At 43.2% G+C, this 22,588-nt stretch overlaps 1 protein-coding gene across 1 annotated transcript; it reads left to right on the forward strand.

The window, feature by feature from the left end:
• Positions 1–7,801: 7,801 nt before the first annotated feature.
• LOC122692503 (cationic amino acid transporter 3-like) lies at positions 7,802–13,311 on the forward strand. Its single transcript, XM_043900117.1, is given in 12 exon segments — positions 7,802–8,171; positions 8,915–9,073; positions 10,362–10,539; positions 10,731–10,764; positions 10,766–10,844; positions 11,010–11,232; positions 11,384–11,523; positions 11,631–11,733; positions 12,125–12,309; positions 12,511–12,677; positions 12,948–13,056; positions 13,223–13,311. Coding segments are annotated over 12 exon segments (1,836 nt in total).
• Positions 13,312–22,588: the final 9,277 nt, after the last annotated feature.

Genomic DNA, 22,588 nt, shown 5'->3' on the forward strand with positions numbered 1-22,588 from the left:
GGAGGCAAGGATATACAATGGAAAAAAGACAACCTCTTTAACAAGTGGTGCTGGGAAAACTTTGCAAAAGAATGAAACTAGAACACTTTCTAACACCATACACAAAAATAAACTCAAAATGGATTAAAGATCTAAATGTAAGACCAGAAACTATAAAACTCCTAGAGGAGAACATAGGCAAAACACTCTCCGACATAAATCACAGCAAGATCCTCTATGACCCACCTCCCAGAATATTGGAAATAAAAGCAAAACTAAACAAATGGGACCTAATGAAACTTAAAAGCTTTTGCACTACAAAGGAAACTATAAGCAAGGTGAAAAGACAGCCCTCAGATTGGGAGAAAATAATAGCAAATGAAGAAACAGACAAAGGATTAATCTCAAAAATATACAAGCAACTCCTGAAGCTCAATTCCAGAAAAATAAATGACCCAATCAAAAAATGGGCCAGAGAACTAAACAGACATTTCTCCAAAGAAGACATACAGATGGCTAACAAACACATGAAAAGGTGCTCAACATCACTCATTATTAGAGAAATGCAAATCAAAACCACAATGAGGTACCATTACACACCAGTCAGGATGGCTGCTATCCAAAAGTCTACAAGCAATAAATGCTGGAGAGGGTGTGGAGAAAAGGGAACCCTCTTACACTGTTGGTGGGAATGCAAACTAGTACAGCCACTATGGAAAACAGTGTGGAGATTCCTTAAAAAACTGGAAATAGAACTGCCATATGACCCAGCAATCCCACTTCTGGGCATACACACTGAGGAAACCAGATCTGAAAGAGACACGTGCACCCCAATGTTCATCGCAGCACTGTTTATAATAGCCAGGACATGGAAGCAACCTAGATGCCCATCAGCAGATGAATGGATAAGGAAGCTGTGGTACATATACACCATGGAATATTACTCAGCCGTCAAAAAGAATTCATTTGAACCAGTCCTAATGAGATGGATGAAACTGGAGCCCCTTATACAGAGTGAAGTAAGCCAGAAAGATAAAGAACATTACAGCATACTAACACATATATATGGAATTTAGAAAGATGGTAACGATAACCCTATATGCAAAACAGAAAAAGAGACACAGAAATACAGAACAGACTTTTGAACTCTGTGGGAGAAGGTGAGGGTGGGATGTTTCAAAAGAACAGCATGTATACTATCTATGGTGAAACAGATCACCAGCCCAGGTGGGATGCATGAGACAAGTGCTCGGGCCTGGTACACTGGGAAGACCCAGAGGAATCGGGTGGAGAGGGAGGTGGGAGGGGGGATCGGGATGGGGAATAAGTGTAAATCTATGGCTGATTCATATCAATGTATGACAAAACCCACTGAAATGTTGTGAAGTAATTAGCCTCCAACTAATAAAAAAATTTAAAAAAAATTAATTAAACAACAAAAAAAAAAAGAATAAATGAAGGAAGATGAACAGAAACGGAGATATCACTATCTTGTGAGTTTGAATGAAATTACTGGATTAGAAATTAATGGGGACTGAAACTGTCAGGTGAAACTTTGATGGAAGAGGTTGACATCACCTGATTGTCATTCTTCCCTTACTGATGAGGGACACCCAGGTTTTGTGCTACCCAATGTGCTGTGATAAGCAGTACAGGACACTTCCTAGAACATAGCCTTGATGACAAACTGCATCAGAATATAATCAAGCCTCTAGAGCAACTCCCAGCTCACAGCAGGTATAAAGGATAGATTCACATTTCAACTGAAAATGCCATCAGCCAAAACCAGAATGTGGGTAATTCTCCAGGAAAGAAAATGGTGCTTTTTCATGACTATTAAATGGTATGGGGAATTCCCTGGTGGTCTAGTCATTAGGACTCCCATTTTTCCACTATAGGGTGTGCAGGTTCTGTCCCAGATGGGGGAACTAAGATCCCACAAGCTGCACAGTGCAACCAATAAAATAAGTGATGTGACCCAAATTGGAGACTCATTCATTAATCAAATACGATTACCTATATGGGTATACGCTGGAAATATTGCTGGTTGGGTCCAGATGACCCAATTTTTTAAAAACTGGCAATAAAAGAGTCATACACAAATTTTTTAGTTTCCCCATGCATGTAAAAGTCATGTTTAAAAAAAGTTATGTTATACTATACTATACTCAGTGTTAAATAACATTTTGTTTAAAAAAGTACACACCTTGATTTAAAAATACTTTTTTCTAAAATATGGTAAACATCAACTGATAACACAGTGGTCACAAATCAATTTGTAAAACATGCAGTATTTGTAAAAAGTGAAGCATGTGTGTACATGTGAATATATCTGTACATAGTAAGATATATATAGTTAAATGCATAAAATATGTATCTATATAAGATTATGTATTAAAATATATATTTTAAATGTTCACAGTTTCTATGAAGTTCACTGCATTTAGGTGTCTTTTATTTTTATTTGCTAAATCTCTCCACCTCTTGGTCTCTTTATATGCTCTCTGTGTTCTAATCACCTCTTCTTATGAGGATATCAGTCATATTGGGTTAGGGCCAACCCTAATGACCTCATTTAAATTTAGTTACCTCTTTAAGGCCCTCTCACCAAACACAGTCACATTCTGTGGTCCTGGGGGTTAGGGTTTCGACAGAGGAATTTGACAACAGGGAAACGTATTCAACTCACAACACGTTTGACCACCATTTTCTCCCCAGCAGCTGAAACAGTGTCTGAAGTGCAGAAAATGTTCAATTATATTTGACGAGATATATAATAAAAGAACCACATGTACATGTAATATTTTGAAAGTGAAAAGTGAAAGTGAAGTCGCTCAATCGTGTCCGACTCTTTGCGACCCCATGGACTGTAGCCCACCAGGCTATGTGCCCCAAAACAGAGAAAATTTTATTTTTCAGGTGATATCAAGGGGAATGAAGAGTATTCACTTGAAAAAAAATATTTTGTGAAACTAATTGAAATGGAAAATGAGAATTTAAAGCTATATCTAATCTATGACTAGATTGGTTTTTCTGGTAGTCATATGTGAATGTGACAGCTGGACCATAAAGACTGCTGAGCACCAAAGAACTGAACTTTGGTCATTTTGAACTGTGGTGCTGGAGAAGACTCTTGAGAGTCCCTTGAGAGACTCTTTTTTTTTTTTTTTAGTTGGAGCCTAATTACTTCACAACATTGCAGTGGGTTATGTCATACATTGACATGAATCAGCCATGAAGTTACATGTATTCCCCTTCCCGATCCCCCCTCAAATTTCCCTCTCCACCTGATTCCCCTGGGTCTTCCCAGTGCAACAGGCCTGAGCACTTGTCTCATGCATCCCACCTGGGCTGGTGATCTGTTTCACTATAGATAATATACATGCTGTTCTCTCAAAACATCCCACCCTCACCTTCTCCCACAGAGTTCAAAAGTCTGTTCTGTACTTCTGTGTCTCTTTTTCTGTTTTGCATGTAGGGTTATCATTACCATCTTTCTAAATTCCATATATATGTGTTAGTATGCTGTAATATTCTTTATCTTTCTGGCTTACTTCACTCTGTATAATGGGCTCCAGTTTCATCCATCTCATTAGAACTGATTCAAATGAATTCTTTTTAACAGCTGAGTAATATTCCATGGTGTATATGTACCACAGCTTCCTTATCCATTCATCTGCTGATGGGCATCTAGGTTGCTTCCTTGTCCTGGCTATTATAAACAGTGCTGTGATGAACATTGGGGTGCACGTGTCTCTTTCAGATCTGGTTTCCTCAGTGTGTATGCCCAGAAGTGGTATTGCTGGGTCATATGGCAGTTCTATTTCCAGTCCTTGAGAGACTCTTGAGAGACAGCAAGAAATTCAAGCCAGTCAATCCTAAAGAAAATCATTCATTGGAATATTCATCGGAAGGGCTGATGCTGAAGCTACAATACTTTGGCCACCTGATGCGAATAACTGACTCATTGGAAAAGACCCTGATGCTGGGAAAGATCGAGGGCAGGAGTAGGAAGGGGTGGCAGAGGATGAAATGGTTAGACAGCATCACCGACTCAATGGACAGCAGTTTGAGCAAATTCCAGGAGACAGTGAAGGACAAGGATGCCTGGCATGCTGCAGTCCATGGAGTTGCAAAGAGTTGGATATGACTTCGTGAATGAATGTAACAACAACAAACTCCTAATTGGTGCTGAGCTGGGCTTAGGGATTCCCCACAACTGAGTGTCTCAGGTCACAAGCACATTGTGCAAGGCCAAGTTGTATAAATAAAACTGGGAGGGAGGAGGATTGAGGGTTGGGTCCCCGGTTTTACAGCCCCTCTTTTTCAGGGTTCTTGATGATCAAATGAGTCTGTGTCCACAGAAGCAATCAATAAAGAACCTACCATAGGGATAGAAAAAAATTTAATTTGAACCAAACTGAGGGCTATAGTTGGGAAGGAAGCCTCTCAGAAAGCTCTGAGGAACTGCTCTGCTGAAGCATGATTTCCAGCATCCTCTTACACCTCATCCAAACAAAGCTCACACATCAACATGACAGGGCGCATTCCTTCAAGGTTTCAAGAGGGTCAGACTTAGTACAGAGACAGTGAGACAGCAGGACCCTGGTGTCTAGGAAGGGAAACTTATCTTGGAGGGAGTGTTAACACGGATGCCATGAAAGGGAGTTACTCATTCTTATCTTCCAAACAGACTCTCTTTGCCTCAATGGTTAAAGCAGATGAGCTGTGAGGGCTGGACAGGCTGTCCTAGTTCACACACAGTTCAAGATGAACCATAAGAAAAAATGACTTCATACCCCAGAATGTGAATACTTCTCCATCACAAGCAGACAAAAATCTATATGATCCAGCCATTCTACTTCTGAAAGAGAGTGTGTTAGTCACTCACTCGTGTCTGACTCTTTGCAACCCCATGGACTGTAGCCCGCCAGGCTCCTCTGTCCCTGAAATTCTCCAGGCAAGAATACTAGAGAGGGTAGCCATTCCCTTCTCCGGGGGATCTTCCTGACCCAGGGATCGAACCTGGGTATTCCCACATTGCAGGCAGATTCTTTACTGTCTGAGTCACCGGGGAAGCTCGTTCTACTTCCGAGGCTAAGCCAAAACAATTGATAGCACACTCTGGAGGAGGTATTTGTACACTCATTTTTATAGCAGCATTATTCACAAAACTAAAACATGAAAGCAACCCAAGTGCCCATTGACCAACATATGAATAAGCCAATGGGGTAGGTACAAATAATAGAGTATTATTTATCATTAAAAAGGGAGGGAATTCCAACACATGCTACAACATGAAAGAACTTGGTGGACTTTTCACTAAGCTAACTTAACCAGACAGGAAATGACAAATATTCTGATTCTACTTAAATGAAGTATCTGGAGTGGTCAGATTCATAGACACAGAGGAGGAGGGTAATTGCCAGGAATTGGGAAAGGAGAAAGGGGGGGTTGTTGTTGAATGGGGATGGAGTTGAAATTTTGTGAGATGAAAACAGTCCTGGAGTTTGGTTGCACAAAATGCGAATGTGCTTAACATGACTAGACACTTAAAATGGTTCATATGGTCAATTTTATGTTATAGGTATTTTGTCACAATAAAAAAAGACCTCTCAGAACCTCCTCCTGAGGGTAACCACATAAGTGTCAAGAGCTGATAGCAACACTGCTCCCCGCCTATCCAGCTCCATCCCCACCCCAACAACCCAGGAGTAAGGACTGTCTTCTGTGCTCAGGACTCCCTGCTTCAGTTTTTAGAGATGCTTCAGCTCCAACCTCGCACGGCTTAACCTCAGCCTCCCTGACTGACCCAGTGCTCCAGGCTCTGCTCCAAGTATCCAGTAAGTCTCGGGCCACCCTCTTCTGTAGGAGACTGGGCACTGAGTTCACATCCTCCCAAAGAGACCTCTGCAACCCCAGAGTGCAGGAGGTCAGCCCGGCTCCAGCCTGAGGGTGGAGAGACCCATTTTATGGATGAAAGCAGAAGGAAATGAGAACTCAGTTTGTGTGTGTATGTGTGTGAAGAGGTAGTGTGGGGGAGATTGCATTAGTGTCTTGAGTCTCTAGATGTGTTGAGTGGTGTTCAAACAATAAAGGTTTCACTTACATAGAGTTTATGATATGTGGACCCCTGGATTCAGTCTCCTCTATATTGTGGGATCTCTGTATTTTCTGGTCCTTCACCTGGGACTTGAACATTCGCAGGTCCCTTGGGAAGACTGTGATGAGTTATATTAAATCAGACAAGCTAATGTGTGTGTGTGTGTGTGTGTGTGTGTGTGTGTGTGTGTATGCTTAGTCACTCAGTCATGTCCAACTCTTTGTGACCCCATGGACTGTAGCCCACCAGGCTCCTCTGTCCATGGGGATTCTCCAGGCCAGAATACTGGAGTAGGTTGCCATTTCCTCCTCCAGGGGATCTTCCCAAACCAGGGATTAAACCCAGGTCTCCCACATTGCAGGCAGATTCTTTACCATCTGAGCCACTAGGGAAGACCAAGAATACTGGAGTGGATAGCCTATCCCTCTGACAGGGGATTTTCCTGACCCAGGAGTCTAACTTGGACCTCCTGCATTTCAGGAAAATTCTTTGTCAGCTGAGCTACCAGGGGAGCCCATAAGCTAGTAAGTAGTAGTATAGGTGGATTTGAACCAGGAGAGCTAGTTGATTCAATACAAAAATCACTATCTTCACCCACTCGACTCATACCAAGTAAGCATCTACTGTGCCAAGTTCTGTGTTGGTGGCTTTTGCTTCTGTGGGGCAGAAACCTTTTCTTTCCGGGCTCTTTGCCCAGTCTAATAATGAAGTTGACATAAGTCAGATGAACAAGTTTAATTTGCTATGCATTGGAACTCAATCAAAACTCTAAGGCACATAGACAATCAGGCAGTTGAGGCTTATACACTCCACTGAGTGAAGAAAGAAGGGTAGGTAGGAATCTGGGGCTTCAAACAAGAGGAAGAGAACCCACAGGAAAGATGGAAAGAGACAACACTTGGTGAACAAATGTTTGCTCTTCCATGCAGGCAAGTCTTTCTGAGATAAAAATGTATCTCTGGTATTAGCTCTCCTCTAGGCATAGGCCCCTAAACTATGTTGTGTTGAGCAGTTAAGGGGATGGGCAAGGAGTTTCTGAGTCTGCTGGGTCTTCATTGCCTTCAGCTCAAAACTATCCGTATTCCAAAGGGGCACAATTGGAGGGGGAGGGGGGAGATGCAGTCCACTCCACCTCACTTCTCTTTAAACAACCTTTCTGCTAACTTTTAAAAAGTATTTAATTAATTAATGACTATGCAGCATCCTTGTTGCTGTGTGCAGGCTTTCTCTAATTGTGGCGAGCAGAACTACTCTCTAGTTTTGGTGCGCAGGCTTCTCATTGTGGGGACTTTTCCTGTTGCAGACGATGGGCTCAAGGCATAGAGGCTCAGTAGCTGAGGCTCAGTAGTTGAGGCTCAAGGGATCCAGAGAACAGGCTCAGTAGTCGTGGTGTCCCAGTTTAGTTGACCCTCGGCATGTGGAATCTTCCTGGGCCAGGGATTGAACCCATGTCCCCTGCATTGGCAGGTAGAATCTTAAACACTGTGCCACCAGGGAAGTCCCTTCCAGTAACTTTGAAACATGTTAAAAGTCTCCTTTATGTTTGAAGAAACCAATGCTCAGAGATGGAGAACTTGCCCCAAGTGTCCTTTCACCATCTGCCCCAATCACTCCATTGCTCCATGGAATTGGACTCCCAGGGCCAAGAGTGAATGGACATTCTTCATGGCTTGGTGTCTTCCTTTCTCAGCAGATCACAGCTCCTCAACTCCATCTAGGATGCGGTGTCAGGATCCCCGCCAGTGTGGTCAGAAGCTGATCCGCAGGCAGCCCCTGGAGCCCAGGGAGGAGCCTGAGATTCTTTTATCCCGTCATCTGAACATCTTCCACCTGGTGGTCTTGGGTGTGGGCAGCACCCTGGGGGTTGGAGTGTACATCGTGGTTGGAGAGGTGGCCCTGTTCGTCGCTGGACCAGCGATCATCATCTCCTTGGTGGCCGCCCTGTCTTCTGTGTTGTCTGGGCTCTGCTATGCTGAGTTTGGGACACGGATAAAGTGGACCAGTTCTGCATATCATTATAGCTACATCAGCGTGGGAGAACTGTGGGCCTTCATCGCTGGCTGGAACCTCATACTGTCCTATGTCTTTGGTGAGATGATGGCTGGAGAAGGTGGGGGGTTGAAGACCGGGAAACTAGAAGTGGGGATTTGGTCTTCAGTCATTCATGAGCATTTTGTCATCCACTTTGTGAGGGGAGGAGAGTAATAGTGTCAGGAAAATTCCACAACTTCATTCTACTCAGCTCTCCCCTGCTTTCCTTAAATGATGGACCAAGAATCCAGAGGAAAGGGAACCGTGGGGAGAGGGTGAGAGGGAGGCATGGCCCACAGGCTCATCCCCTCACCATACTGAATTCTCTGCTCTGCTTTGGCCTTCATGGAGTTTCCATTAGCACTGGATTTAAAATTTTAATCTTTATCTCCCAGAGCTCTTGTTCCCTCTTCCCTGTTTTCTTGCATAACATTGATCTCCCACTAAAATACTTAATAATTGACCTATTTTGTGAATCATCTGGGTCTACCCTCCCCACTTCATGAAAAGAAATTGTTTGACATTTGACATTTTGCAATTTTCCTCCCCGAATATATCCCAGGGTGCATTCAGTTCAGTTCAGTTCAGTTCAGTTCAGTCGCTCAGTCATGTCAGACTCTTTGCAACCCCATGGATTGCAGTACACCAGGCCTCCCTGTCCATCACCAACTCCCAGAGTTTACTCAAACTCATGTCCATCGAGTCGGTGATGCCATCCAGCCATCTCATCCTCTGTCACCCCATGGTGCATAGAGGGATTCAATTCATGTTTACCAATGAATGTTTCTTCTCCTCCTGCAGCCACTGCAAGTGTGTCCAAGGCCTGGAGCTACACCTTTGATGGCCTGATCGGGAAACACATCTCTCAGGCATTACAGAGAGCCTTCTCTCAGTATATGCCTGACTACCTGGCCCGGTACCCAGACTTTATTGCCCTGGCCGTGGTGCTGCTGCTTACAGGTGAGACAGGGGTCGGAATTAGGATGGGAAGAGAGGGGTGTGGTGGAGGAGCTGAAAGGCTTGGAATGGCAGAATCGTGGGGGATTAGGACTTTGAATAAAGGTGTGGGAGATGGCTTCCCTGGTGGTTCAGTAGTGAAGAACCTACCTGCCAATGTAGGAGATGTAGTTTCAATCCCTGGGTCAGGAGGACCCCCTGGAGGAAGAAATGGCAACCCACTCCAGTGTTCTTGCCGGGAAAATCCATGGACAGAGGAGCCTGGTGGACTGCAGTCCATGGGGTTGCAAAGGGTTGGACACAACTGAGCAACTGAGCACACACACACAGTCCATCCACCAAGAAGGGTCTGGGGCAAGAGAGACAGGAAGGCAAAACATAGATTGTTGTTTCCCACTCTTGGCACTACCAACCTTCTAGACTGGAACAGCTTTCAGTATTGGGGGTTGTCCTGTCCATTGTTGTTGTTGTTGTTGTCAGTTCCTAAGTCAGGTCCAACTCTTTGTGATTCCATGGACTACAGGTTTCCCTGTCCTTTACTATCTCCCAGAGGTTACTCAAACTCATGTCCATTGAGTCAATGATGCCATCCAACCATCTCATCCTCTGTTGCCCCCTTCTCCTTTTGCCTTCAATCTATCCCAGCATCAGGGTCTTTTCCAATGAGTAGACTCTTTGCATTGTAAGATTTCCTTAATTTTATCATTGCCAGATATATAGCATTCCTGGACTTTCCTCACTAGATACCCTGCCTATCTAGACATTATGCCTATCTCCCAAGTAGTGACAATGACAATCAAAATGTCTCCAGACATTGGCAAACATCCCTAGGGCACAAAATCAACCCCCATTGAGAATCATTTACTTTGACAAGTTCCTTCCTCTGTATCGAGACCAAAGATGTTTTTAATTGGGAAATAATTCACTTGGCATAAAGTTAACAATTTTACTATCTTTCTTTGGTTTTATTGAGATATAATTAACATGCAACATTGTATAAGTTTAAGGTGTTAGGTGTATATATTGTGAGATGGTTGCAACAATAAAAAAATTAACCTTCTGAAAGTATACAATACCGTGGCACTTAGCACATTCACAACATTGTACAACCATCACCTCTATGTAGTTCCAAAGATGTTCATCACAACAAAGGAAACCCTGCACCCACTGAGCAGTCACTGTCCATCCATGTGTCCCAGTCCCACAACCCCCAGCCCCTGGTAACCACTGGTCTGTGTTCTGGCTCTATGGATTCTGTTATTTTCGATCTCATATTCCATTTTTCCCACAGGGGCACTTACTCTGGGAGCTCGTGAGTCACTTCTGGTTACCAGAGTGTTCACAGGCATCAACGTCTTGGTTCTCATCTTCATCATCCTCTCTGGCTTCTTTAAGGGAGACCTGCACAACTGGAAGCTCACAGAACAGGACTACACATCCATCACACCTGGATCGGGTGGCATTTCTAGGTTAGGGTGGTACCCTTGATCTTAGTAATGCATGGGTTGAAGGGTGCAGAGCTGGGACTAAGAGACCATGGCTGATGGGTCCAAATGATGGGGGTCTAGAGCCCAGGACTTACGGTATTAACTGAGGATTCCAGTAGAGATGACTGAACACACCTCACCCATGTTCTTCCTTTTTCCTTCTCTCACCATAGCTTGGGTCCTCTGGGTTTTGGAGGATTTGTGCCATTTTGGTCTTGATGGAATTCTCCGTGGAGCAGTGATATGTTTCTATGCACTTGTTGGTTTCGATGCCATTGTCACTAAAGGTAGCATGGTCATTATGTGTCCCATCAGGGGTTTGGGGATAGATTGGGCTGCCTCTTGGGCAGAGGGGTGGGTAGAAACTTAGGCTTATTTTCATGGTACAAGAAAGAGAGGGATTTTTGTGCTTTCATCCCAGTGTGCTTTCCTGACCTCCATCAATGTTGCAGAGGGAGAAGCACTAAACCCTCGTCGTTCCATCCCCTGGAGCATCTTGATCACGATCTTCATCTGCTTTCTGGCGTACTCTGGTGTCTCAGCAGCACTCACCCTCATGGTGCCCTACTACCAGATTCACCCTGAGAGCCCCTTGCCACAGGCTTTTCTCTACATTGGGTGGGACGTTGCCAGATATGTCATGGCTGTTACCACCCTCTGTGCTCTTACATCCAGGTCAGTGTCATGGTTTTCTCCCCATCTATGGTCAGATGCTCAGGTTCCCAACACTTTAGGATTGAGAGACAAGAGATACAGGCAGCTTACACCTTGTAGACCAGGGAGCAAGTGCCCCAGTCTGTCCTCATGTTCATATTTTTCCTTCCAGGCTCCAGAGCATATTCTTCCCCATACCCCAGATGATCACGGATATGGCACGTGATGGGCTCCTTTTCCGGGGACTTGCCCGTGTCTTTGCTCACACAAGAACCCCCATCATGGCCATCATGTCTTCTGGAAATCTTGCAGGTGGATAACAAAACCCACTCCTTCTTTGATCAACTTCCTTAGCTTGAGTACTTCCTCCAGTTTCTCCCTCCTTCCACCATCTTTCTTTTTTTTTGCCTTCATTCTAGGGCTCTTGGCATTGCTCTTCAAGTTCAGTGACCTTGTGGACCTCATGTCAATTGGGAATCTGCTAGTTTACTCCCTGGTGTCTTTCTCTGTGCTTGTCCTCAGGTGAGACTCCATTGCACCTTGACTGGGGTCTTGGACTCGTGGGGATTGATGGGGAAGTAATCATCTTATGCCTTCATAAATTGAAGTGAATGAAAGTCACTCAGTCATGTCCAACTTTTTGTGACCCCATGGACTATACAGCCCATGGAATTCTCCAGGCCAGAATACTGGAGTGGGTAGAATTTCCCTTCTCTAGGGATCTCCCCAATCCAGGAATAAAACCCAGACCTCCTACATTGCAAACACCTTTTAAATGTCTTCTTCTAAATCTATCTTCATGCCACCTTCTAAATGTCCTTCTATGCTTAAGGCAAGAGAGAGGTGGAACAGGCTGTCTAATGTTGGATGAGTAGGGGCTGCTGTTAACACTGCCTTAATATCTCTAATTCAGGTACCAACCAGAACAGACTTTAAGCAAGAAGGAGGAAATTGATATTTCAAAACATGAAGCAAGTCCTTCAGAACCAGTACCTGAAGCAAGAACCTCAAGGATTCTGAAGACTCTGTGGTTCCCTCCCAGCACCATCCCCACTCTGAAATCTGGCCAGATTGTCTATGGATGTACCTCCCTGCTTGGTGAGCAGTGGGATTTCTCTTTGGTCATATTCTGAGACTGACAGGAGGTGGTGGAAGTGTGCATTTTGTCAGTTGAGGAGTCTTGGAGATACAATGGCCCTTCCTGAGGTGGGCAGCCTGGGGTGGGTGGGGGTGACCCCAGGTCCTGACATCTTTGGCTTCTCAAGTCCAGCCTGTTCTCCTCCACCTTGACCCTTGCAGTTCTCCTGCTGACCATCCTGAGTGTGATCCTGGCCCAGTGGCCCAGCCAGGTGTTCTCTGGAGACCCCGGGCTCACAACAGTGGCTGTGCTGCTGCTGCTGCTCATCACTGGGGTCACGGTCATCATCTGGAGGCAGCTCCAGGACCCATTTCCTGAGTACTTCAAGGTAAGTGACCTTATGTGCCTAAACTGTTCACCTTGAATGAATGAAGTCTGCAGGCTTTGAAGTCTGAACATCCTTTGCTGGCCCAAAGAAGAGAAGTTGCTAAAACAAATGGACCCTTCCCTGATCCACACTCAGTGCTTTACATACACAATGTCAGTGGGCACTGAATGCACAGCCTGAAAAAGACTGGAGTCTTCCCACCGATGTGGGGTGGGATCTCCCTTTCAGACATCTGGGGTGTGTTCAAAAATTAACTGATTCTGCTCACAGGTCCCTGCTCTGCCTGTCCTCCCACTGGTGAGCATCTTTGTGAATGTTTACTTGATGAAGCTGATGACCCCGAGGACTTGGACCCAATTTGGAATCTGGAATGCAATTGGTAAGTGGTTTTCTGGGATAAAGAGGCCCCTTGGGTGACTGAACCCAATCCTGTTTCTACCACCTCTCCGCTAAATTGTGTCAGACACCATAATAGGAGCCCATTTTGCATTTGTAAGTGAGGAGAAGCCCTACTTTCCCTTCTCATTGTCTCATTTCTCTACTAGGATTTCTCATATACTTTGGCTATGGGATCCGACACAGCCTGGCAGGGAGCAATCATCAATAGCCACCAGCCTCCACCTCCCAGACTTGATAAAAACATCCCTGATGCTGAGCCATCTTAACCACAGGAGGTGGATGCTGTATGGAATCCCTACATGCCCTGGAGGATCTTCTGTTTCAAGGGGCACTGTAAGCCTCTATGGACTGTGAAGGTGGATGCACTTAGAGCCCTGTATTTTATTGTTCATGGACACAATGACTGTAACATTGAATAAATTTTAAATAAACTTTTTAAAATTTCATCAAGTGAAGCAAGATGAATTTTCACAAGGAAATTACGATGTAAGCAGCAAGAAGAAGAAGAAATAAAATACTCACCTGCACATAAGAGTTCCTCCTGCCTCTTTCCAGTAAAAACACCAGCGACTCCCACATGGGAAGGAAATTCAGGTAACAATATATGTGTCCAGTATTGCACTTGAAATATTAGGACACAAATATGTTGGAAGTAAAATGAACAGAACAGGTACATTTTGCAAACAGTAACACAAGAAAGCTAGCATGGCTACATCAATACCAGACAAAGCTGACCTTAAGGAAAAGAGAGTAATAACAGATAAAGTGGATCCTTTCATAATGAGAAAGGGATATGCTCATTTGTGCCTTTCCTCTGGCGTTATTGAGATATAGTGTCAATAGTGAAAATAATCATTTTTCTTGACTTTTCTGTCTCAGACTCTTAGAGCTGCATAGTAGAGTTGATTAGGAAAAATTCTTAATTGGGAAAAAAATCTGCACTGCCAGAGGTGGGTCAAGGGGGTGGGCAGTAAGGGTTTGCTGATAAACGTTGGGTGGAACTGAAAAATAGGAAGTGAAACTGAAAAGACAAGTTTAAGCTGTTGCAGGACAGAATGCTTGAAATGGAGATTGTGAACAATGAAGACAGTGGTTATAATGAAGTACAGGATTGGTTGTGGGGTTGAGAAACTGAAACAGAGTGAAGGAGGGATGAAAGTCAAGAAACTGAGTGGCGGGCTTCCCTGGTAGCTCAGTGGTAAAGAATCTGCCTGCCAATGCAGGAGACACAGGTTCGATCCCCGGTCAGGCAAGATCCTACATGCCATGGAGCAACAAAGCCCCTGGGCCACAACTACTGAGCCTGGGATCTACTGCCCATGACTTGCAACTATTGAAGCCTGCATGCCCTAGAACCTGAGCTCTGAAACAAGAAAAACCACCACAATGAGAAGCCCGTGCACTGCAGCTACAGGAAACCCTGTTCATCAACGAAGACCCAGAACAGTCATAAATAAACAAATGAATAAAATTATTTTTTAAAAAACAAATGGAGTAGAAACCTCATGAGATGATATAAAACTAGATGGAAGATGGGACCTCGCCAGTGTTCCAGTGGTTAAGAATCTACCTGTCAATGTAGGAGACACAGATGTGATCCCTGGTCCAGGAAGACCCCACTTGCCATGTAGCCGGTGGGCCACAGCTACTGAGCCTGCGCTCTAGAACCCGGGAGCCATAACTCCTGAAGCCTGCATGCCCTGGAGTCCGTGCTCTGCACTAAAAGAAACCACTGCAATAAGGAGCCTGTGCACCACAACTAGAGAGGAGCCCCTGCTCATCACAACTACAGAAAAGCCCACACAGCAACAAAGACCCAGAACAGCCAATAATAAATAAATAAAACAATAATTTAAAAAAGAAACTGAGTAGCAAGTTATTAGATGAATTAAAACTAGATGGAACGCGGGACTTCCCCAGTGGTCCAGTGGTTAAGCATCTGCCCTCCAATGCAGAAGACATGAGTTTGATCCCTGTCAGGGAACTAAGATCCCATATGCTGGGGGGTGACTGAGCCTGCACACCACAGCTAGAGGGAAGCCTGCCTGCCACAGGGAGAGTCTTCACGCCACAATGAAGGACTCCAGGTGCCACAGCTGAGACCCAGCGCAGCCAAATAAGAAAAATAGTAAATATTTTTTTTTAAATAGATGGAGGAGGTTGAACAGAAGTAGGAAAATCACTAAATTGAGAGTCGTGATGAAATTAAAGGCATAGAATCCAAGTCAGGGAGACTGAAACTGCTAGTGAAACTTTGATAGAAGAGATTGACCTCACCTGATTATCATCCTTCACTTACTTCCGGGACAACCGGATATCCTGTGCTACTCCATGTGCTGTGATAGGCAAGACTCGATGAGAAGTTGAATTAGAATGTAGTCAAGCCTCCAGATCAACCACCAGCTCATAGTGGACAGGAGGGATAGATTCACATTTGAACTGAAAGCACCATTAACTGAAACCAGAATGTGAGTAATTCTCCAGGAAAGAAAAGGGTGCATTTTCATAACTGTTGAATGGTATGGGGAATTCCCTAGTGGTCTAGTCATTAGGGCTCCGTGCTTCCACTGCAGGGATTGTGGGTTCTGTCCTTTATGGGTGATCTAAGATCCCACAAGATGCACAGCACAACCAACAAAATAAAATAAGTGATATGACCCAAACTGGAGATTCATTCATTAATCAAATACTATCACCTGCATAGGCATACTTTGGAAATATCTCTGGTTGAGTCCAGACAACCCAATTAAAAGAACTGGCAATAAACAGAGTCATATACAAATTTTTTTAGCTTCCCTGTGCGTGTAAAAGTTATGTTATACTACACTCTACTCAGTGTGCAAGAGCATTCTGTAAAAAAAATAATGCACATACCTTGATTTTAAAATATTATTTTTAAATGTGGTAAACATTAACTTCAGTGGCCACAAATCTTCAATTTAAAAAAAAGAAGAAGAGGAAGAAAAGAAAAAGAATCATTATCTGGAAAGTACAAAAAATCAAGTTATGGGTGTACTTGTGATTGTATCTGTACATAGTAAGATATGTATATATGTATAGTCAACATGCATAAAATATGTATCTATCTAAGACATATGTATTAAATATACATTTTAAAATGTTCTCTGTTTCTATGAAATTCACTACCTGTAGGTGTCTTGTATTTTTATTTGCTAAATCTCTCACCTCTTGGTTTCTGTGTATACTCCCAGCATTCTAATCCTCTTCTTATGAAGACATCAGTCACACTGAGTTAGGACCCACTCTAGTGACCTCATTTAAGTTTAATTACCTCTTTCAGGCCCAATGACCAATACAATCACATTCTGTGGTTCCTGGGGATTAGGATTTCAACATATGAATTTGAGAGCAGGGAGATGCATTCAGCCCACTACACTTTTGACACTATTTTCTTCCCAGCAGCCAAAATAGTGTCTGGAATACAGACATCAACTATATTTGATGAGATATGTGATAAAAGATTCACACGTACATATAATATTTTATGTGCCCCCAAACAGAAAATTTTATTTAGCAGTTGTTATCAAGGGGGATGCACAGTATTTGTCTGGGAAGAAAATATTTGTGAAACTAATTGAAAAGGAAAATGAGAGTTTAAAGCTTGGGCTAATCTATGAGCTATGGGTTTTCCAGTAAGTCATGTATGAATGTGAGAGTTTGACCATATAGAAGGCTGAGCACTGAAGAATTCACGCTTCAAATTGTGGCACTGGAGAAGACTCTTGAGAGTCCCTTGGACTGCAAGGAGATCAAATCAGTCCATCCTAAAGGAAATCAGGCCTGAATATTCATTGGAAGGACTGATACTGAATCTGAAACTCCAATACTCTGGCCACTTGATGTGAAAAACGGAATCCTTGGAAAAGATCCTGATGCTGGGAAAGATTGAAGGCAGGAGGAGAAGGGGATGACAGAGGAGGAGATGGTTGGATGGTATCACTGACTCGATGGGTATGAGTTTTAGCAAGCTCTAGGAGATGGTGAAGGACAGGGAAGTCTGGCATGCTGCAGTCCATGGGGTCACAAAGAGTTGGACACAACTGAGCATGCATGCAACACAACACATAATGAAAGAATCCCATATACATAAAAAGCTCTTACAGATCAACATTTCTTCTGGGCAGAAGAAATGATGAGACATTTTTCCAAGGAGGAAATGCAGACGGCCAACAGGCACATACTCTGTTGAAGCATGGTTTCCAGCACAGTCTTATACCTCACCCAAACAAAGTACATACATCAACATGACAGGGTGTATTCCTTCAAGATTTAAAGAGAGAGAGACTTAGTACAGAGACAGCAAGACAGCAGTTCCCTGCTGTCTGGTAAGGGAACTTTATCTCACAGGGAGTGTTAACATGGAGGCCATGAGAAGGGAGTTATTCATCCTTATCTTCAAAACAGATGCTCTTTACCTCAATGGTTAAAGCAAATGAGCTGTGACAGTTGGACAGGCAGTCTTAGTTCACACACAGTTCAGGCTGAACCATGGATAAGCCACAATGACTTCTCCATTCCTCAATATGTGAACATCTTCTCCATTACAAGCAGGAAAAAATCTTAAAACCATATGATCTAGCAATTCCACCTCTGGACCTATACCCAGAAGAGTTGAAAGCATACTCTGGAAGAGATATTTTTACACTCAGGTTCATAACAGCATTATTCACAATAGCTAAAACATGAAAGCAACCCAAGTGTCCATTGACCATTAAATGGATGAACCAAGGTGGTAGGTACCCATAATGGAGTGTTAGTCAGCATTTAGCTCAGATGGTAAGAAATCCACCTGCCAATGCAGGAGACCTGGGTTTGATCCTTGGGTATGGAAGATCTCCCTGGAGAAGGGAATGGCAACCCACTCCAGTATTCTTGCCTAGAATCCCATGGACAGACTATGGGGTTGCAAAGAGACGGACATGACTGAGTGACTCACACACACACAAACACACAAGAACTTCCCTAGTGGCACAATGGAATGGAATCCTCCTGCCAATGCAGAGGACACAGGTCTGATCCCTGGTCCAGGAAAATTCCTCAAGCTGTGGGGCAATCTCAGGCCACAAGCTGCAACCACTGAAGCCCATGCACCACAACAAGAGGAGCCACTGCAGTGAAAAGTCCATGACCGCAACTAGAGAGTAGATCTGCTCACTGCAACTAGAGAAAGCCCACCTGCAGCAGCAAAGACCTAACAACCCAAAAAATAAATCAATTATTTTTTTTAATGGTAAAAATGTGCATGAATCTAGTAGACATTGTACTAAATAAAAGAAGCCTGACAGGAAAGAACAGATATTGAATGATTCCAGTTAAATGAAGTACATATAGTGGTCAGATTCATAGAGACAAAAAGAGGAATGGTGATTGCCAGGAACTGGGAAAGGAGAAAGGGGGATTTGTTTAATGGGAATGGAATTTCAGTTTTGCCATACGAAAAAAGCTCTGGAGTTTGGTAAGGCAAAATGTGAATGTACTAATGCAACTGAACTGGACTCTTAAAATAATTAAAATGGTAAATAATATGTTGTGGGTACCTTACCACAATTTAAAAAAAAAAAACAAAAACCTCTCAGAACCACCTCCTGAGGGTAACCACATAAGTGTCAAGAGCTGATAGCAACACTGTTCTCCACCCACTCAACCCCATCTGCACCCCACATCCCAGGAGTAAAGGCTGTCTTCTGTGCTCAGGACTCCTCACTTCGGTTCTTACAGATGTCTCAGCTCCAGCCCCGCACGGCTTAACCTCAGTCTCCCTGACGGACCCAGTGCTCCAGGCTCTACTCCAAGGACCAGTAAGTCTCAGGTCACCATCTTCTGTGGGAGACTGGGCACTGAGTTCACATCCTCCTAAAGAGACCTCTGCAACCCCAGAGTGCAGGGGGTCAGCCCGGCTCCAGCCTGAGGGTGGAGAGACCCGTTTTCTAGACGAAAGCTGGGAGCTGTTGTGTTTGTGTGAGAATTGGTTGGGATTTAATCAGTTCCTGGAGATTCTAAGACTTATGTTTTAAATTTTATTTATTTATTTATTTTTTATTATTTTTTATTTTTCCCCATTTATTTTTATTAGTTGGAGGTTAATTACTTTACAATATTGTAGTGGTTTTTGTCATACATTGACATGAATCAGCCATGGATTTACATGTATTCCCCATCCCGATCCCCCCTCCCTCCTCCCTCTCTACCCGATTCCTCTGGGTCTTCCCAGTGCGCCAGGCCTGAGCACTTGTCTCATGCATCCAACCTGGGCTGGTGATCTGTTTCACCCTAGAAAATATACATGTTTTGATGCTGTGCTCTCGAAACATCCCATCCTCGCCTTCTCCCACAGAGTCCCAAAGTCTGTTGTGTACATCTGTGTCTCTTTTTCTGTTTTGCATATAGGGTTATCGTTACCATCTTCCTAAATTCCATATATATGTGTTAGTATACTGTATTGGTCTTTATCTTTCTGGCTTACTTCACTCTGTATAATGGGCTCCAGTTTCACCCATCTCATTAGAACTGATTCCAATGAATTCTTTTTAATGGCTGAGTAATATTCCATGGTGTATACGTACCACAGCTTCCTTATCCATTCGTCTGCTCATGGACATCTAGGTTGCTTCCATGTCCTGACTATTATAAACAGTGCTGCGATGAACATTGGGGTACACGTGTCTCTTTCAGATCTGGTTTCCTTGGTGTGTATGCCCAGAAGTGGTATTGCTGGGTCATATGGCAGTTCTATTTCCAGTTTTTTAAGAAATCTCCACACTGTTCTCCATAGTGGCTGAACTAGTTTGCATTCCCACCAACAGTGTAAGAGGGTTCCCTTTTCTCCACACCCTCTCCAGCATTTGTTGCTTGTAGACTTTTGGATATTAGCCATCCTGGCTGGTGTGTAATGGTACCTCATTGTGGTTTTGATTTGCATTTCTCTGATAATGAGTGATGTTGAGCATCTTTTCATGTGTTTGTTAGCCATCTGTATGTCTTCTTTGGAGAAATGTCTGTTTAGTTCTTTGGCCCATTTTTTGATTGGGTCCTTTATTTTTCTGGAATTGAGCTTCAGGAGTTGCTTGTATATTTTTGAGATTAATCCTTTGTCTGTTTCTTCATTTGCTATTATTTTCTCCCAATCTGAGGGCTCTCTTTTCACCTTGCTTATAGTTTCCTTTGTTGTGCAAAAGCTTTTAAGTTTAATTAAGTCCCATTTGTTTATTTTTGCTTTTATTTCCAATATTCTGGGAGATGGGTCATAGAGGATCCTGCTGTGATTTATGTCGGAAAGTGTTTTGCCTATGTTCTCCTCTAGGAGTTTTATAGTTTCTGGTCTTACATTTAGATCTTTAATCCATTTTGAGTTTATTTTGGTGTATGGTGTTAGAAAGTGTTCTAGTTCCATTCTTTTACAAGTGGTTGACCAGTTTTCCCAGAACCACTTGTTAAAGAGGTTGTCTTTTTTCTATTGTATATTCTTGCCTCCTTTGTCAAAAATAAGGTGTCCATAGGTTCGTGGATTTATCTCTGGGCTTTCTATTCTGTTCCATTGATCTATATTTCTGTCTTTGTGCCAGTACCATACTGTCTTGATGACTGTGGCTTTGTAGTAGAGTCTGAAGTCAGGCAGGTTGATTCCCCCAGTTCCATTCTTCTTTCTCGAGATTACTTTGGCTATTTGTGTTTTTTTGTATTTCCATACAAATTGTGAAATTATTTGTTCTAGTTCTGTGAAAAATACCATTGGTGGCTTGATAGGGATTGCATTGAATCTATAGATTGCTTTGGGTAGTATAGTCATTTTGACAATATTGATTCTTCCAATCCATGAACACAGTATATTTCTCCATCTGTTTGTGTCCTCTTTGATTTCTTTCATCAGTGTTTTATAGTTTTCTATGTATAGGTCTTTTGTGTCTTTAGGTATATATACTCCTAAGTATTTTATTCTTTTTGTTGCAATGGTGAATGGTATTGTTATAGTAAAGTTACAGGATATAAAATTAACACACAGAAATCCCTTGCATTCCTATACACTAAAACGAGGAAACAGAAAGAGAAATTACGGAAATAAAATTTATTTTTAACTAGAGGATGATTGCTTTACAACGTTGTGTCAGTTTCTGCCATCTAACAACATGAATGAACCATGAGTATACGTATATCCCCTCCCTCTTGAACCTCCCTCCCACCCACCCCCATCCCACCCCTCTAGGTCATCACAGAGCACCAAGTTGAGCCCCGTGTGCTATATAGCAGGTTCCCACTGGCTACCTATCTTACACATGGTGGTGTACATACATCTATACTACTCTCTCAATTTGTTCCACTCTCTCCTTCCTCTGCTGGGACCACAAGTCTGTTCTCTATGTCTGTGCCTCTATTCCTGCCCTGCAAATACATTCATCAGTATCATTTTTCTGGATTCCATATATATGTGTGTTAAATTATGACATTTGTTTTCTCTTCCTGACTTACTTCACTCTGTATAACAGGCTGTAGGTTCATCCACCTCAGTTTAAATGAACTAAGACTCACTTTCCTGACTGGTGCTCAAACAGTATCAAGGATTCCCCTTGTACAGGGTTTATGGTGTGGGGACCATAAATGATGTCAGTCCCCTGTGTAGTGTTGACCCTTTTATCTGCAGGTTTCTCCTCTATGGATACCCAGGTGGCTGTAAGGGACTTGAGCATCCATGGATTTTGGTATCTGGGAGGAGGGCTGTATGGTGATTTATATTAAATTAAGTCACCAATGGGTTTGTTAACCCAATGTGAAGCTGCCTCTATTATTTTTCACTGGCACTAATTTTAAAATATGGTGGTAAATTACATATGGTATAAAATTTGCCATCTTAACCATTTTTAAGTGTACAGTTCAGTGATGTTAAGTATATTTACATTATCAGCTACCAGGACTCTTCTCATCTTATAAAACTGAAACTGTTTTATAGTCATCATATTTGAACAAGAGGAAGCGGAGGTCCAGAGAATTAAATGACTTCTCCAAAGACACAGAGATGGTGGTGAAGCCAAGATTCTCATCAGAGTTTTCTGGCTCTTGGAATGCTTGTTCTTGTAGCCAAAACTCGGCCTCTCTTCACTGATGCCCAGTAGATGCTTGGAGTCAGAGTTCTGGGTGAAGTAGAAAAGAGAAGAGTTGATTGCCTTGCTAGGCACAGGGAGCCACAGTGGCCTAGTGCCCTCAGTACTGTGTGTCTTGCCCTGGACCAGGTAATGAGGAGTCATAGTGTTCAAGGAGCTGGCTGTCATCAGGTCATGGACACTCTTCTGATTGGTTGGTGGTGAGGTAATTGGAAGTCAGCATCATAAACTTTCTGGTTCCAACCAGTCTGGGGTCTCTGTGCTTGTGAGTAGCATACAGCCAACATCTTCCACCTGGTGAGGGTTTTAGTATCTGCAAAACCCCTCAAAGGACATGACTCAGAGTATTATTGTAATCCTTGAGGAAGAACTTTGACTTTAACAGCTAAAGTATTATTA

Source organism: Cervus elaphus, chromosome 4 (assembly GCF_910594005.1).
Source record: "Cervus elaphus chromosome 4, mCerEla1.1, whole genome shotgun sequence".
Lineage (NCBI taxonomy): Eukaryota > Metazoa > Chordata > Mammalia > Artiodactyla > Cervidae > Cervus > Cervus elaphus.